The sequence below is a fragment of the Dendrobates tinctorius genome, unplaced genomic scaffold (genome assembly GCF_039654945.1).
Source record: "Dendrobates tinctorius isolate UK_male_01 unplaced genomic scaffold, ASM3965494v1 ptg000250l, whole genome shotgun sequence".
In the NCBI taxonomy this organism is placed as follows: domain Eukaryota; kingdom Metazoa; phylum Chordata; class Amphibia; order Anura; family Dendrobatidae; genus Dendrobates; species Dendrobates tinctorius.
This window is the reverse complement of record NW_027361917.1, coordinates 49350080-49368476: the sequence shown is the minus strand read 5'-3', so window position 1 is coordinate 49368476 and position 18397 is coordinate 49350080. Positions and strand designations below refer to the sequence as shown.

The 18397-nt window shown below is 43.4% G+C and overlaps 1 protein-coding gene across 3 annotated transcripts in view; it reads right to left on the bottom strand.

The window, feature by feature from the left end:
• The window catches only part of STXBP5 (syntaxin binding protein 5), a 492483-nt gene that overhangs the window by 462441 nt on the left and 11645 nt on the right, over positions 1–18397 (bottom strand). For all 3 annotated transcript variants that reach the window (XM_073557677.1, XM_073557678.1, XM_073557679.1), the window contains exon 2: positions 5333–5430. In XM_073557677.1, the coding sequence (XP_073413778.1) occupies positions 5333–5430 (98 nt within the window). The remainder of the gene's footprint in view (positions 1–5332; positions 5431–18397) is intronic.

The following is an 18397-nucleotide window of genomic DNA, read 5'->3' as shown; positions in this document are numbered from 1 at the left end:
AATAGAACAAAGGAAGCTGCTGCTATATTTCTGTTTACAATTTGTTTCATCAGATCTGCTTCCCGAATTATGCTGAGGTACAGAGGGGCATTGATTACATGCATTCATGAATGAAGGCTAGAGGAGAACTGCGCCTTCCATTAGGAGACATTTTATAAGAACATAGGTCCTTCAATTGTTTTATGGTCTTGCAGACCTCGGATTGCAAGCTATTGCCCGACTAATGCTCAAGTGTGGATCTGGTCTGTTTTTTAGGATACATTTAAGTCAACTGGCTTTCTAGAAAATTATAATACATTTAATCAAATCAACACCTCCAACCATCAAAACCACCACCAACTCAAGTCATTCTGCAAGACCTGCTCTCGCGGACCTAACATCAAATTGTCATGTTGACCGTAGACCCAACAAGTTATTTTCCCAAATCTTTCACCAATCAGATCTGTTATCTTAGATGAAGCAAGGTAGAGAAGTGGGGTCTATACAACGCTGGAGTTTCTGGGCTTGTGGTAAAACAGAATCTGACAGATTGAATGTATCACGTACTGGGCTGCTTCCTATAGTATTGATACAATTCCCGTTTTATCTGCTGCAGATCTACCAGTTCTCTGAATGCCGAGCTCTATACAGCCCTGCCGACCCCACTGACTGTCATCTTCAGCTTATGGTGTGTACACAGACAGCTGCCAATCGATAGGGGGCGAGTGATTATACACCGCTCATCAATATGAAGGTCTACATGGCGGCAGGTCCTCCAAGAAATCTGATGCTGTATAAATAGCAATTTTAGCAAAACCTAGTAAATGACAGACTGTTGGAATCGGGGGTCTCATTTCTACATTATGCTGCTTTCAGAACAAATGGCAAAAACTTGGTGACAGGTTGTATTTAATAGGGTATTTATAAAGTTCTGGTTAAAATGTATACAAGAACAGCACGGGCTCTGCTCACGTAATGTTACAAGCACAGGTTCATATATCAAATATATCCATAGGTCTCCAATTACCCAATGGTTAAGAGTCTGTCCCTTCAACCAACATTACATTGATATAAATCTGCACAATTATTTTGTACTGCACAGGAAAGCCATTACGGTCTAAGCTTTTCAGTGGCATCTCACAAGGAAAGCATCATAGCCTTTGGCTGGTCAATACTGTCAATGTATACGTCTGATGGAAGGCTTAGCCGTAATGTCAATAGAGCCCTACAAGGGAGCTATGCGTAGGCTACACACTGCGTAATCAATGTATTGAAATGTTTAAGGCGAAACCTGCGTAATCCTCTGAATCACATCAGTCAAGAAAAATAAAGTCACCTAGTGATAATACCTGTCCTCTTTACTTAGGCAGAAATATTATACCAGTGAAAAATTATACTTGAACGTGATTTATTGTAAAATTACGTTGCCTACAGTTATTTGCATTAATACAACTCGAGACTGCGGTATATGGAATAAGTCGACACTGTTCCAACATCTACCTTACTGAGCAGACCACAAAAATACAACATTTTCACTATAGATTTGTGAAATTGCTGCTACTACAGAAAAATCACTCAGCCTTAACCTCAACTTAAAGGGAATGTCCACTGACACAGTGTCCTTTGGATGGGTGAACAATATCAGATAGAACTTTTAACACCTGGCATTCCTAATGATCAGCTGTTATGGTACGTGCACGCTGCGAAATCTGCTGCAGATTCAACTGCGTGGATTTTGCAAAATCCGCAGGTCAAAAGACCTGCAGTTTATCCTGCGGTTTGGCCCTGCGGTTTCACCATCTCCACAATGGTGGAGATGGGAAACCGCTGCAGAATCCGCAGAAAGAATTGACATGTCAATTCTTTCTGTGGTTTAGAAACCGCAGATAATCCGCACGGAAAATTCCACAGCGTCTGCACAGCGGTTTCCATTTCCCATAGGGAATAATGGTACTGTACACCGCAGCAGAAACTGCTGCGGATCCACAGCGGCCAAATCCGCTGCGTATCCGCAGCAGAATCCGCAGTGTGTGCACACACCCTTACTCTCTCTGGTGACAGCTGTGGTATTCCATTCCGTACACCGATTACATCCGCCCACTGGCTAAACTGATAACGGACCAACAGGTTTGGGAGGCGGTCAGATCCCCAAACGTCTGATACGGACTATTAGCGATGAGCGGACCTGCTCGGATAACGTGTTAGGCAATCCTTGCATATGTTGCGGCCGTTTACCCCCACAAAACATGCAGCCGCAGGGACCTGAATGTTATCCAAGCATGCTTGGCTGGGTCCTTCCCTGGAGGAAGATCTGGTTAGTCCCACGTTTGAGACTCTTAAATGAGGCTCCACGGACTTTATTTGCATATTCGTATTTCCCAGGGAGTAATGCACCTAGGATTTCACCGATTGAGCGCCTTTGCCGGCTGCCGCAGTGTTTTCTTTGACTGGTCTCCCTGAGGTCAGTGATTGTTTCATTTTCCAAGCATGCTTAAGATACTCGAATAACATGTTATCAGAGCACGTTTGCTCATCACTATTGAATAGATATATACACAAAAGGAAAGGTAATCAATATAGGATAGATCATCCATATCAGTAGTAGAAAACACTTTTAAAAGTGAAATGTGCTCATCAGAAAGTAATTAAAGAACTTTTCAGGAATTATACTGAAATCTCCGTAAAGCCCCCGACTAACGTCGGTTGAGCTTACCAATATCGACCGATTTGGCCAAAAGTAACAAAGATCACGTGTATGGGGAAACCCCCCCCAACATATGAGACGTCACGTCCAATTTCGGACAGCGATCCTTATGTTCTCTAGAGATAAGATGCTGCCAGAGAAGTTTGGTAGTAACCCTCATATAGGGAACACAGGGGCACTTGGCCAAACAGTGCTGCTGTGTATAGGAAAGTCAGGCAAGATTGCAGACTTCTAACTGCATGGCCAGAAGCTATCTGAAGTGTTTTGGTGGCTTCAAGGGTTATTTTGGGACCTTTTTTTTTTTTTTTTTTTTTTTTACTAAGAGTTGAAGAACTAACAGGTAGGTAGTCGCAAATGCCTGGCGATTCAACGGCGTCTGCTGATGTCACGTCAACAGAGCAGTTGCTTCTCTCCTGTTGACGGGGCGTGACTACCGATGTCATGCTGGTTAACGTAACTGCGGGGAGCCGGCTGTCAATCAGCATGACGTCTGCAGTCTCACATATTGTCACCAGAGCAGCCTGGAAGAGCTATTCTGTTGACATGAAGTAGCAGAATCGCCAGAAGGAGCGGTCCATAACCACTCTGAGCCAGAGCTGGGTAGAACAGGAAGGTAGTTAGAAACAGATTTTTTTTTAAATCCATATAAACACTAGTCTCGGTAACCCCTATGAGGCCTCATATGACTTGACAAACTAGGATGGCTTCTAAGAAAACCCTTCTGAGTAATAAACCAGTAATTTCTCTCAAACAAGGACAATCAAACCAAGCATGGCTATCTTTAGTTATTTATTCACAATTGTCAAGAATTCAAACTACATAATACATTTCAGCTGCGCCAAATGCGTGCAACATTCAGACGCTCCATTTTTCAGTACCACTGGAGATTTTTTTTACCAAAGCTGCAGATAAAATTGAGCAAAACTACAGATTTGACATCCAGCTTATCAATAAATTCAGGCTATGAATTTTCTCAGATTGCAATGCCGAGGCTAAGATCCGTGGCAAGACCATTAGCCTTTACAGTAATGTACAATAACACCTACGTGCTGAAGGATATGGTGAAAATGCTCTGCTTGAAGCCAACAGCAGCAACCGGAGCTAGCTCCGGACGCTGCTATATAACAGGACCAGCACCAATAAAGAGGGAAGCTCAATACACATGAAGCAGATGCTGGGAAAGAGTTAACATACCCAAGTTTTAAATTTTGTACCCACATTGCAAGTAAAACTTTACAAGCCTATAATTTACAGCTTTAATATTTGGCTTCTTTTTTTACTCTTTTCTTAAAGAATGGTAGGTTTAACCATATGATCATATAAGAATAAATTGTACAATAAACAAGACCTGCACACACTCACACTCTTTAGTGTACAACCTATAACAGCAAGCGGTACTGTGCCAATACTGTGCTGCTCTTGGCATTGTCTGCAGACTGATGACAGATCAGATTTATATCATTGGATTGCACAAACAAATATAAAAATGCCACAAAACACACCAAAGAGCATAATACATACACACATTTTATGATGAAACAAAAAAATATATTTCTATATCAGGAAAAATGCCAGGTCCCATCGCACAGTTTGGTTTTTGGCAGATTTTTCTGGATATCATCCTCTTCCAGGCGGCTCGTTCAGAATATCACCTTTACAGCACTGAGTAACGACAGCACAGCGCGAGAAAGACACTGTCAATATCACGCAGACATCAGGATCATTGATTTGGTTGCCTGGAGACAAGTGCAGATGAATGGGTTCTTGCTTTATCTTTGGGCATACGCCACTTAAAAAAATAATGAACAAATACATACATTAACGCCCCACAAAGGCACCGAGATATCTGCATATCATGAATTGCCGTACACAGACTGACACCTACTCACTTCCTTGCCTGTGTATCCGAGCTGTGCTCACAGGAGCCTGGCTGTGATTGACGTTAGAAAGGGAAAAGTATCAAAGTTAAAGTATTAAAAAAAAAAAAGTCATAGAATATTTTTTTCCAGTATAATTCACACAGCACCAATGCAATTGTAAAGAGTAGATCAATTTATCTTAGTTATATTGGACAGCTTAATAAACTGATATAAGGAATCCATCAGCAGATTTTTGCTATGTAATCTAACAACAGCAAAACTTAGGGACAGAGACCCCGATTCCAGCAATGTATCACTTAGTTTACTGGCTGCAGCAATGGTGATACAATCACAGTTTTCTGATGCAGATCCAGCAGAGCTCAGAATGTTGATCCCTATATAGTGCCGTCCACACCACTGACTGGCAGCCAACGGTGTACACTCTTTATTGACAGAGCTGCTAATCAGTGCTGAGGACATTGCTTGACTAGCAGACACAAGGCCAGTAGTGATATTCTACTGCTGATAAAACTCTAATTGTATTGAAACAGAAAAATAAGGTCTAGTAATAGAAGCGGGATCTCTGCTCCTACATCACGGTGCACTTATATTACTTTGCAAAAGCCTGCTAACACATTTCCCTTAAAAAAAAAAAAAAAAAAAAAAGGAAAAGTAAAAGTTTTGTTTGGCATCATATTCTATGACACAAAGTACCTGTTACCAACGAGATCCGTGTCTGTCCACTTCCTCTGACATCATCTGTTGCTGCTTTAGATAATAAAAAGGATACAGCCTTAGAGCTCCATGATTTGTGCCAATTGCAAGAATCTTCTGCACTGGATCAAACGCCATTGAGGATGGCTCAAAGGGAAATCCATGGCGGACCGTCTGACCACAAAGAAAACAAGAGAAATGTTAGTATCTTGTGAAACTCAATTTATATTTACATGTTTATACATTGTGATTAAAGATACAGCACTAAACACCTAAAGGGAAACTGGCAACGTCAAATATCCAATCTGTAGGCACCGGGATACGGAACGGGAAGAGCTGAACTGATTGATATACTATAACTATATATATATATATATATATATATATATATATAGCAATGTGTTGAAAAATATTCTGTATAACTTATTTTTTCAATTTAAATCCCTGCTCAGTATTTGCTTAGGAGTCCAGGGGGCGGCACTACTCACCGATTAACAGTAGTGATGAGCGAACGTGCTTGGATAAGGCGTTATCTCAGTGTGCTAACCAAGTGTCTTTGGAGTGCTCGCAAAATATGTTCGAGTCCCTGTCTGTCAGGCGATCCCTGCATGCATTGTGGCTGTTGAACATCCGCGAGACACGCAGGCACAGGGACTCAAACACATTTTTTGAGCATCCCAAGGTCTCTTGGTTAGCACTCGAGCATGCCCAGATAACACCACATCTAAGCACGTTCCTCATCACTAACAGCCCACCGTGTATTAGCGTGCTTACAGTGGGAGCTGTCCGAGATAAGGCCATCCAACGGACTCAAAAAACAAATTACTTAAAACATTATACAAAATCTTTCCCCGCAATCTATTCAGCTCTTCCTGACCCACACAGACCAGGCTGATTAATGTGATAGTTTCTTGACCTGCAGGGTTTTGAGAAAACCAACACATTTTATGCAATTGCAACCTGACTATCTCAAAAACTCAGAAATGATCACAGGACAGTAAAACGTGTCGTCACATCTATAGGGAGAAAGCACGCGCTACAGGTCTGAGCTGCCAAAAATGATTCCTAGATATTTTCATATATCATAAGTTTTATAATGTGATTGACCCTGCTATCGATATTAGGGAATAGAAATGCCAAACGGAAATAAAGATATTATGTTATAACCACCAACATATGCCACAGCACAATACATATGTACAAGCAGCACACACATGGTATCCAGATCCTAAATACAAAACTCAAGAAGTGCCATCTTAAAAAACAGACTGGGCCACCCCATCTACCATACTTATTATTAACCATCCTGGTCCCCAATGTTTATACTGTTGAGCCAACAACTACATTAAGGGCCTGTGCACAAAGTGCGGATTCTGCTGCGGATCCGCAGAGGATTTGCCGCTGTGGATCTGCAGCAGAACTGCAGGTGATGTACAGTACCATTATAGCCTATGTAAAAAAAAAAAAAAAAAAAAACGCTGCATGTGACTTCTTTTGTGCGGTTTTGCTGCAGTTTTCCACCTGCTCCATTCTACAAATCCGCAGGTGGAAAACCGCACAAAAACTGCAGTAAAACCGCAAAAAAAAAAAAAAAAAAAAAGGAAGAAATCCGCAGGAAAAATGCATGTCATTTGACCTGCGGATTTAGTAAAATCCGCGCAGGAGGATCCGCACCGTGTGCACATAGCCTTAGGCTCATCCTCATTTCACATGGAAGGCGGATGTACTGACTTCACCACAACTCCTTATTTTTGTTGTTACTTTTTTTTTTTTTTTGCAAATCGGCAACTGTCCCAGACGCCAGCCAGGTCCTTTCCTTCGGGGTGTACTCTATGCAACAAATGTATCTGAAAATTATCCGCTTTTCTTCAGGTTAAGCCAAGATCACTTAGATCTTTATTACAGACTCCGGAGTATTCCATGAGGCACCATCGTCTCCACTAAAAGCAATATTTCGAGGTGGAAAAACCGCTAACATAACATGCACCGATTTTTCCCGCACACTTGAATTCACAATGAATCTGTAACAAAACCCTCCATGTGGGGCTGTAGGCACATTAAGCCACAGTATGAATGGGCAGCATAATAACGGTACCGTATTCTGGACCCATGTGTACACAGACAGATCTTGATACAAACGTCTCGTGGGCACAGCAAACTGGATTAATTCACGCCTATATAAATAAGAATTCTAACACTCCCTTAAAGAGAATATATATTTAGAAATTATTAAATTGGGTTTTTAATGTTACTTTTTTTTAACTCTAAACTTTCAAAGTTATTCAATTTTCACAATAGACTCACACTTCCTGATTTGTACAGATATCCTTTCAGTGGAGAGGTCCGCCGCTGCAAAACAATGTTATATTGTTGGTTCACTTCAGCGGCCGCTACAATTTTAACGGATCTGTCTAAAAACGGATGCAACGGACGACCATCAGTCAAAATCCGCACTAATGCAAGTCTATGGGGGAAAAAACGGATCAGCCAAAAAAAGGGCGGATCCGCTTTTTTATAAAAACGACGGTCTTTTACTGACGTCAAAAAACTGAAGTATGAAGCAGGCCTTACAGGGCTATGTGAATTTAACTGCACTGTACAGTAACGAATGCATCTTACAATATGGATACTGTATCAAACCTCGGCACAAACCACTACCTGCTAAACATCTACCATTTTTATTAAATCTGGTAAACATGCCCAGAACAATCATATTATGCTAGGATACAGAGCTGCTGGACAACATCTAACCTTACAGGAGATCTACATTAGGCAGTTTATTTCACAAAGCTCTTTCATTAGGGGGGAGAAAAATAAAATAAAATCGACAATGAAAGGATCAACATCCACTTGGCTGCAGTTTTGGAGCTGCTCCCTCCTCGTTCTCAGAAATATCTGGTGCACTGAATGAAAACTGCAGTCCATTAAAGAAGAGGATACAGTAAAGGATCTGTACGCACATGGAAACACAAGAAAAAGGAACAGAGATGGAAAAGAGACTCGACAGACAAAACAATGGAGAATTCAAGTAATCGGCCAAATCCAGGAACAATGGGGGAGGGATAAGAAGAATCAGAAAGCTTATTACAAACATAAGACGCCTGCAGAAAGTATACCGAGGCTGAACACCATCAGAGGTCCACCAGTGACACTATATACTACACTAAGTGACTGTAGCCCCCCCCCCCCAGAGAAAAAAAAAAAAATGGGGTGAGAACACTCAGACAACTGAAGAAACCATTTATTGTGCATCACATTAATAAAAAAAAAAATTATAATTAAAGGCCCATCTTGGGGGGGTCATATAGAGAAGAAAAACTAACATGAGAACTGATCCATAGGCAACAGTAGGTACATGTTCTAGTCATGAAAAAAAAATGGATTTCTGAAAGAGTCCTTTAGGGTACGTGCAAACGTTGCAGAATCTGCTGCGGATTCATCTGCACAGATTTTGCAAAATCCGTGGATAAATCCGCAGGTCAAAAGACCTGCGGTTTATCTGCGGATTAGCCTGCAGTTTTGCCCTGCGGTTTCACCATCTCCACAATGGAGGAGATAGGAATCCGCAGAAAGAATTGACATGTCAATTCTTTCTGCGGTTTAGAAACCGCAGATAATCTGCGTGGAAAATTCCGCAGCGTCTGCACAGTGGTTTCCATTTCCCATAGGATATTATGGTACTGCTGCGGATCTGCAGCGTGTGCACACACCCCAAGAGTTTTTCAACAAATATTTAATAACGTGTCCAACTCTTGATAAATTAAGTATAAAAAAGTATTTATCTGAATCTGTATGGACAAGTCCCCAGGAAGTGTCCTCTCCTCGGCCCACAATCATACCACATGATGTGCCCATGACTGGCACCACACTAACCTTACTGACTCGTGTTATTCCCATTTCCCTATAAATTTCATGTGTCTATAAATATAAGGACATTGCAGCAAAATGCCTGTATTCCAAAGCCAAGACATTCTCTCTGCGCTCCTGTAAACCACCATCTACCCTGCGCCTAATAGTAATGTATCCGGTCACTAGTGCTTGCTTTCTGCACATGGATCCAGTTACATTGGACCGTTTTGTAGGCCTGTAGCACATTTACTCATGGAGTATCACATTTACTGCTGTACAGGGCTCGGATAACACAATATTGTGGTGCAGGAGTTCATCAGGAGCTCTCCACCTCCATACATTAACACCCCAAGGGTGTGCTGCTGTGTTTGGTCCAACAACAGATATTTTTTTTTTTTTTAAAAAGCCTACTAAGGCTATGTACCCACGTATGCAGAAAATTCCTGACTGAAAACCGGACTCCTTCCCAGAAAACACGCGTTTATGCGTTTTTTTCCGGAGCGGCCCCAGTCTCATAGAAAAGCGTTAGAAATGCAGATTTTACCTAGAAATTAATGAGCATGCTGTGTTTTTTACCGCAATGCGGTTTTTTCGCAGAAAAAAATGCATCAATATGCACAAAGTGCAGAATTCATTAAAATGAATGGAATGCTTCTTTTAGGCGTTTAAGAGTTTTTGCCAGTAAAAACGTTTAAAAAACGCGAAAAAAAAACCGCTTATGTGTGCACACACCCTAAAATTTAAGACTAACCAGTACAAAAAAAAAAAAAAATCCCATTAATAACAGCTTTACAGAGTGCAAACTTCAGCAGAGTGAATGCCACCAATACAAAACCGTTGTGCTGTCAGTGTGCACAGTCCCAGAGGGAGCGGTAGTGAGCGACACTAGAGGCAATGGCAGGAATCGCCATAGCACACATGGATACAATAATGCAGCTCTGACTCATGCTGCCTGTGGATTTGGTAGCAGATGGCAGGTTTCCTATAAAGCACTAGTCCAGTGTTTTTCTGGTGTCTTTTAACCCTTTGTTAGGGATCACATATAAGAGTAACACATGCAAGTCTCAGATTCGCCGGTTGCAGTCTTTACCGGTTTTCAGCCCCATTATTGCAGCGCGTGACTGCAGTTGTGACCGGCCAATTCACACAGAGTATAATGTGTGAAGCGGAGGTCACTTTTTAAAATCTTCTCCATGCTCATCTACGGGAATTTAGACACAGGGTCTATAACCCCATTTTGAGTCCACTACATCTGAGAAAAAGGTCTTCCGGGATGTAGCGACCGGGCAGGTGACAAGCAGTCAAGTTGTGCCGCAGCAACCGCAGCGGAGCTGAAAACAGATGGAGACGCCGAATAATAAGTATGAAACTACATGCATTGCACTTACATATATTATTATTTATATACCACCAACATATGCCACAGCGCTTTACATGTGATACCTAACAAAAAGATCGGAAAAAAACTGCTTTAATTTAACCCCCCAATGTATCCCCCCCGGGGCCCTAATGAATTTTGTAAATACCTCATGTTGCCTATACTGCCTGCAAGCGGCGCTATCGCTGGTCGCTCACAAGCAGCACGTGACCCCCGGATACAGCCGACTTTTGCTTCCACTGACGTCCCGACAAGTGCTGGCAGCAGCCGGGGGTCCCTCTTCCTCCTTCCGCGCTGGCTGCCAGGCTGTGGGCAGGGTTACCCCCTGCGTCACACCCAACATCCACCGCGCGCCCATTCATTGAGAAAGCGACGCTCACAGGCAGTATAGGCAACAAAGTATTTACAAAATTCATTAAGGGCCCAGGGGGATACATTGGTGGGTTAATTTAAAGTAGTGGACAACCCCTTTAAGAATTCCCCCCTCCCCCCATTACATGGGGTTAGGTTGCCAAGGTCCTAACGTTTCGCTACTAGAAGGTGTGCTTATAGCAATTGCCATCTAGTTGCCTCCTGTCCTGCCATTTTTGCTTACCTCGTTTTCATACATGAGGCATATACTGTAAACAGGCTGTATTATCGGGCCACGGCCCCCCTGTATATGGGTGCACTGTACATGACTGCACTCTAAAGGTAACATCCACACTCCCGCTGGACTGCAAATGGTCAGCAACACCGCATTGGAGCTGGTTACATCCAGACACTTATATAAATGAACATATGGTGGGCTTAGATTTGTGTGGCCCAGTGACTGCATTTGCCATCAATTTTTAATGTAAGAAAACCAGCCTTATAAACAGGATATAGCAGTCCTGTCCGCTGAGGATGCACCGTATTCCATTTCTACGTCTCCTCTACCAGAAGAGAGGACATTTTAGCCCCGCTGGTCACACACAATAGATGTGATCAGTCCAACCATTCCCGACAGGTTTATACATCATTGGAGACTGATGGCTTTCAATTTCAAAACTGGATGGAGATTGTCTAGTAAGTTAGTGTACACGTCTTCACGGTGGGGGCACGATGTCCAACGTGGTCATTATATTGCTGATGGTTTGGAAATTATAATTTGGCCTCATTCACATCAGGTGTTTTCTGCATACACAAAAAAGGTAAAACACATTTGTGTGCTGGTTCTTATTTGTATCCATTTTTTGGTCCATGTGTCAGTTTTTACCATCAGCGTAACATCTTTTAATAATACACAAAAAGAAACAAATACCTAGCTTCTCCTGCCCATTAGACAGTAATAATCAGCACTATGCTGTATACACAATGATGGTGAGGCGCTCTGTACACACCACGCCGACAGTGTCACACAGGGAGGAGACTGAGACTTGTTTTGTTTTTTCTGCTTTTTTTCACATCAAATCACTTGAAGTTGAAAGTTTGATCCACAAATCAGATGAAAAAAAGACCCATGTCCCCATTTATTATTTTGCAATCATTCTGAAAAATTGATGGGTACATGTTCTAATTGTGAGAAAAGAATGGATAAAACACATAGGAGAAAACATATCTTAAACAGGTCTTTCACTGAAAGAATAAGGGACATTACACCATGCATCACTAGGAGCCATTGTAACAAATATATTAGAGAATTGGCCCTAAATGCACCTATTCTGTACATCCCTCCCTCCAGCATTGTAAGCAGTTTCCATAATGAAGCCGGGCAGTCACTGAGTATGTCTTTACCCCGTCTTCTTTCCGGGGGCTGCACCTGCAGAATCCAGGTAGCCTTTCTGGGACCCTGTGATGAGAGATCGCACAGGGGCTCTTGTGATGGCTGTCACATCTTTACGACGGCCCTCGGCTCCATTCATTTACAGAATGGATGACCCCTTTTGTCACGGTGATGGCTGCTGTTAATGGTTACAGCATAACATCCCAATGGGAGCTGGAGAAGACGTGCGGCTACTGACCTCCATTACCATGACTCAACTGTAAAAGGCAGCCGTGATGTTATGGCTGCCTTGGTTACCAGGCTCCAGGATCTGTCAGTCCATTGATTAGATATACAGACAGATGCCTGACACTGGAGGATCAGCTGTGTACACATTGCATTAGGGGCTTGACACTGTCCAGACCAGATCTGCTTCACTGCTATACACATCAGTATCAAACAAGCAAAGCATCCATTACTACATCTCTCACAAGTCTCATCAGTACAAACCATCGTTCTATCTGCCTGCTATGTGCAATCCACTGTGCCATCAGCCTGCGCCCAGCACAAATGCCCATCTCCACCCTGGATATACCTGACCCGTCTACGACAGCTGCCTACACAACTGGCAGGAAAGCGTCCGAGGACTGGGAACATCACCACCACAAATCCAGGGTAAAACCTGGCAAGGGGTGAAAGGACATGTCCGAAGACAGGCAGGAGGCTAGCGGACCAATGACTAAACATATCAACAAGAGCCAGCCTGACAACAGCTGACATTACGGCCATCACTAGAGGGAAATTGACAGGAGGAGGAGGAGGAGTGAGGGGGAGGCATTGACAAGGTGGGGGGAGCCTGATCTCAGCAAATACAGCCCAAAAAGAATTGTAAATGGTGCAGAGCTTTCCGATATGCCCTTCAAGCCACCCGAGGACAAGACCAGCACAGAATGCCACAAAGGACGAGCAGATATTGGAAATAAACACAGGACAGACAAGACAGACACACACCGTGCACACCCTCATGATATATATATATATATATATACATACATACACACACCGTGCACACTCTCATGATATATATATACATACACACACACCGTGCACACCCTCATGATATATATACATACACACACACACACCGTGCACACCCTCATGATATATATATACATACACACACACACACACCGTGCACACCCTCATGATATATATATACATACACACACACCGTGCATATATATACACACACACACACACACACACCCCGTGCACACCCTCATGATATAGATTATATATACACACACACACACACACACCCTCATGACATATATACATACACACACACCGTGCACACCCTCATGAGATATATATATACATACACACACACCGTGCACACCCTCATGATATATATATACATACACACACACCGTGCACACCCTCATGATATATATATACATACACACACACCGTGCACACCCTCATGATATATATATACATACACACACACCGTGCACACCCTCATGATATAGATAGATAGATATATATATATATATATATATATATATATACACACACACATACACAGTGCACACCCTCATGAGATATATATATATATATATATATATATATATATATATATATATATATATATACACACACACACACATACACACCGTGCACACCCTCATGATATATATATATACACACACATACACACACACCGTGCACACCCTCATGATATATATACATACATACACACACACCGTGCACACCCTCATGATATATATATATATAGATATATATATATATATATATATATATATATATATATATACATACACACACACACACACCGTGCACACCCTCATGATATAGATAGATAGATATATATATATATATATATATATATATATACACACACACACATATACACACACACCGTGCACACCCTCATGATATAGATAGATATATATATATATATATATATATATATATATATATATATATATATATATATATATATATATATATATATATATATATATATATATATATATATATACACACACACTCACTCACTGGCCACTTTATTAGGTACACCTGTCCAACTGTGTGTTAAGACTTAATTTCTAATCAGCCAATCACATGGCGGCAACTCAGTGCATTTAGGCATGTAGACATGGTCAAGACAATCTCCTGCAGTTCAAACCGAGCATCAGTATGGGAAAGAAAGGTGATTTGAGTGCCTTTGAACGTGGCATGATTGTTGGTGCCAGAAGGGCTGGTCTGAGAATTTCAGAAACTGCTGATCTACTGGGATTTTCACGCACAACCATCTCTAGGGTTTACAGAGAATGGTCCGAAAAAGAAAAAAAATCCAGGGAGCGGCAGTTCTGTGGCCGGAAATGCCATGTTGATGCCAGAGGTCAGAGGAGAATGGGCAGACTGGTTCGAGCTGATAGAAAGGCAACAGTGACTCAAATTGCCACCCGTTACAACCAAGGTGGCCAGAAGAGCATCTCTGAACGCACAGTGCGTCGAACTTTGAGGCAGATGGGCTACAGCAGCAGAAGACCACACTGGGTACCACTCCTCTCAGCTAAGAACAGGAAACTGAGGCTACAATTTGCACAAGCTCATCGAAATTGGACAGTAGAAGATTGGAAAAACGTTGCCTGGTCTGATGAGTCTCGATTTCTGCTGCGACATTCGGATGGTAGGGTCAGAATTTGGCGTAAACAACATGAAAGCATGGATCCATCCTGCCTTGTATCAACGGTTCAGGCTGGTGGTGGTGGTGTCATGGTGTGGGGAATTTTTTCTGGGCACTCTTTGGGCCCCTTGGTACCAATTGAGCATCGTTGCAACGCCACAGCCTACCTGAGTATTGTTGCTGACCATGTCCATCCCTTTATGACCACAATGTACCCAACATCTGATGGCTACTTTCAGCAGGATAATGCGCCATGTCCTAAAGCTCGAATCATCTCAGATTGGTTTCTTGAACATGACAATGAGTTTACTGTACTCAAATGGCCTCCTCAGTCACCAGATCTCAATCCAATAGAGCATCTTTGGGATGTGGTGGAACGGGAGATTCGCATCAGGGATGTGCAGCCGACAAATCTGCGCCAACTGTGTGATGCCATCATGTCAATATGGTCCAAAATCTCTGAGGAATGCTTCCAGCACCTTGTTGAATCTCTGCCACGAAGAATTGAGGCAGTTCTGAAGGCAAAAGGGGGTCCAACCCCTTACTAGCATGGTGTACCTAATAAAGTGGCCAGTGAGTGTATATATATATATATATACACATACACACACTCACTGGCCACTTTATTAGGTACACCATGCTAGTAACGGGTTGGACCCCCTTTTGCCTTCAGAACTGCCTCAATTCTTCGTGGCAGAGATTCAACAAGGTGCTGGAAGCATTCCTCAGAGATTTTGGACCATATTGACATGATGGCATCACACAGTTGGCGCAGATTTGTCGGCTGCACATCCCTGATGCGAATCTCCTGTTCCACCACATCCCAAAGATGCTCTATTGGATTGAGATCTGGTGACTGAGGAGGCCATTTGAGTACAGTAAACTCATTGTCATGTTCAAGAAACCAATCAGATGATTCGAGCTTTATGACATGGCGCATTATCCTGCTGAAAGTAGCCATCAGATGTTGGGTACATTGTGGTCATAAAGGGATGGACATGGTCAGCAACAATACTCAGGTAGGCTGTGGCGTTGCAACGATGCTCAATTGGTACCAAGGGGCCCAAAGAGTGCCCAGAAAAAATTCCCCACACCATGACACCACCACCACCAGCCTGAACCGTTGATACAAGGCAGGATGGATCCATGCTTTCATGTTGTTTACGCCAAATTCTGACCCTACCATCCGAATGTCGCAGCAGAAATCGAGACTCATCAGACCAGGCAACGTTTTTCCAATCTTCTACTGTCCAATTTCGATGAGCTTGTGCAAATTGTAGCCTCAGTTTCCTGTTCTTAGCTGAGAGGAGTGGTACCCAGTGTGGTCTTCTGCTGCTGTAGCCCATCTGCCTCAAAGTTCGACGCACTGTGCGTTCAGAGATGCTCTTCTGCCTACCTTGGTTGTAACGGGTGGCAATTTGAGTCACTGTTGCCTTTCTATCAGCTCGAACCAGTCTGCCCATTCTCCTCTGACCTCTGGCATCAACATGGCATTTCCGGCCACAGAACTGCCGCTCACTGGATTTTTTTTCTTTTTCGGACCATTCTCTGTAAACCCTAGAGATGGTTGTGCGTGAAAATCCCAGTAGATCAGCAGTTTCTGAAATTCTCAGACCAGCCCTTCTGGCACCAACAATCATGCCACGTTCAAAGGCACTCAAATCACCTTTCTTCCCCATACTGATGCTCGGTTTGAACTGCAGGAGATTGTCTTGACCATGTCTACATGTCTAAATGCACTGAGTTGCCGCCATGTGATTGGCTGATTAGAAATTAAGTCTTAACACACAGTTGGACAGGTGTACCTAATAAAGTGGCCAGTGAGTATATATATATATATATATAGTGGTGTGACAGGTGAACGCGTGGTTAATGGGAGATATGTCACATGGAGGGATGCTCCCTGCGATGCAACCCGGAGTATTTTGCCTATAGTGTACATGAGCACTAAAGATGTCATTTAGTGCACTGGGTGCGGAATGTACTCCGTTTTGCCTGAAGATATGTGTTTGTTCAGGACATGTGGTGAAGTCCTGACCATGTGACCAGCTCATGTGATCCATACCTCACCTATGGGTGTGGTTACAGGGCTATGTAATTAAGGTGTTTGGCACATGTGAGAGAGACTGTGAGGAAGTCTGGCAGAGTGTGGACAGACTTCCATGTGTCCAGGTGCGACACTACAGAGAGTGGTCTGTGTTCTAAGGAAGGCGAAGCCTTCCTGTGTCTGCGGCTGCAGATAGAGCGCTGCTCTGGACATTGCCCTGACCTGTGTGCACAGGACCTGAGGGAACACAGCCCAGCTAAGGACTGTTTATGTGCTGTCTCTGGTTTATGGAGTAATAAACCCTGTGAAATTTTAAAGGAACGTGCCTCATGTTTGACTCCCGCCGCACCTAAGCGAGTCCGAATCCTTACAATTGGTGGAGAATGCGGGCAGCGATTCCCAGGAGCACAGACGGTATGGAAAATCGTGAGTAATACTGACCGAGGTCAGAGGAAATGACTGTATGGAGATTTGTGGGATGCCTATGAGGAGAAAAGGTACCCGAGAACCTGTGTGGCTGACACCAGCAGGTAACGGACAGGAATCCGTGTTGCACTGACCAGAGTCAGTGAGAGACTGTGCTTGTGTTTTTTTTTTCCCTTTTCCTCGCTTCTCTGCAAAAAAAAAAAAAAAAAATCCTGAAAGTGCTTGCTGTGGCTCAGTACGCTCACGAAGGTCTCGCAGCGCGGGGACCTGATGTTTTTTCTTTTTGGGATCTCCTATTTGAGCATTGGTAGCAGACGCTGTCTGTCTACACCATCCTGCTGCAGCTTTATGGCATATGACTAAGCGGATACAGTAGTTGTGGCTTTACACAACTATTAAGGGTGAGTACCCTGTATTATGTCCTTATACCCATTATACCTGCACTGGTAAGGCCCTATGGGCGCGCTTTTGTGGTTTTTTTATCTTTGAGGGTGACAAGTGGCTTCCGGTGGATCGGCGGGTCCTCGAAGATGACGCAGCAGGAGCTGCAGAAACACCAGCAGCTGCTTGTGAGCGACGGCAGGAGCTGGGGCAGTGCCAGAAGGAATTGGTGTGGTGTCGTGCTTAAAGGGCCAGTACCAGAAAAAGGCATAAACTGTACTGTGTGAACTGTGGCCTAAGAGGTTCTGCAGGACAGACATGGGGAGATCCCGTAAAGGGGTGGAGTCCCAAAAGGGGGCGTTGGCCCAAATCGGGGAGGTAGCCCGTAAAGGGGTTGAGTCCCAAAAGGGGGCGGTGGCCCAAATCGGGGTGGTAGCCCGTAAAGGGGTGGAGTCCCCAAAGGGGGCGGTGGCCCAAATTGGGGTGGTAACCCAAAATGGGGTGGAGTCCCGGGAGGGGGCGGCAACCCAAAGCGGGGTGGTGGTCCAGAAAGGGGCCAAGTTTGAAGAAGTGACAGCACTGGGTGACTCAGTAGGTACGTCTGGAGTACCGCAGTGTATG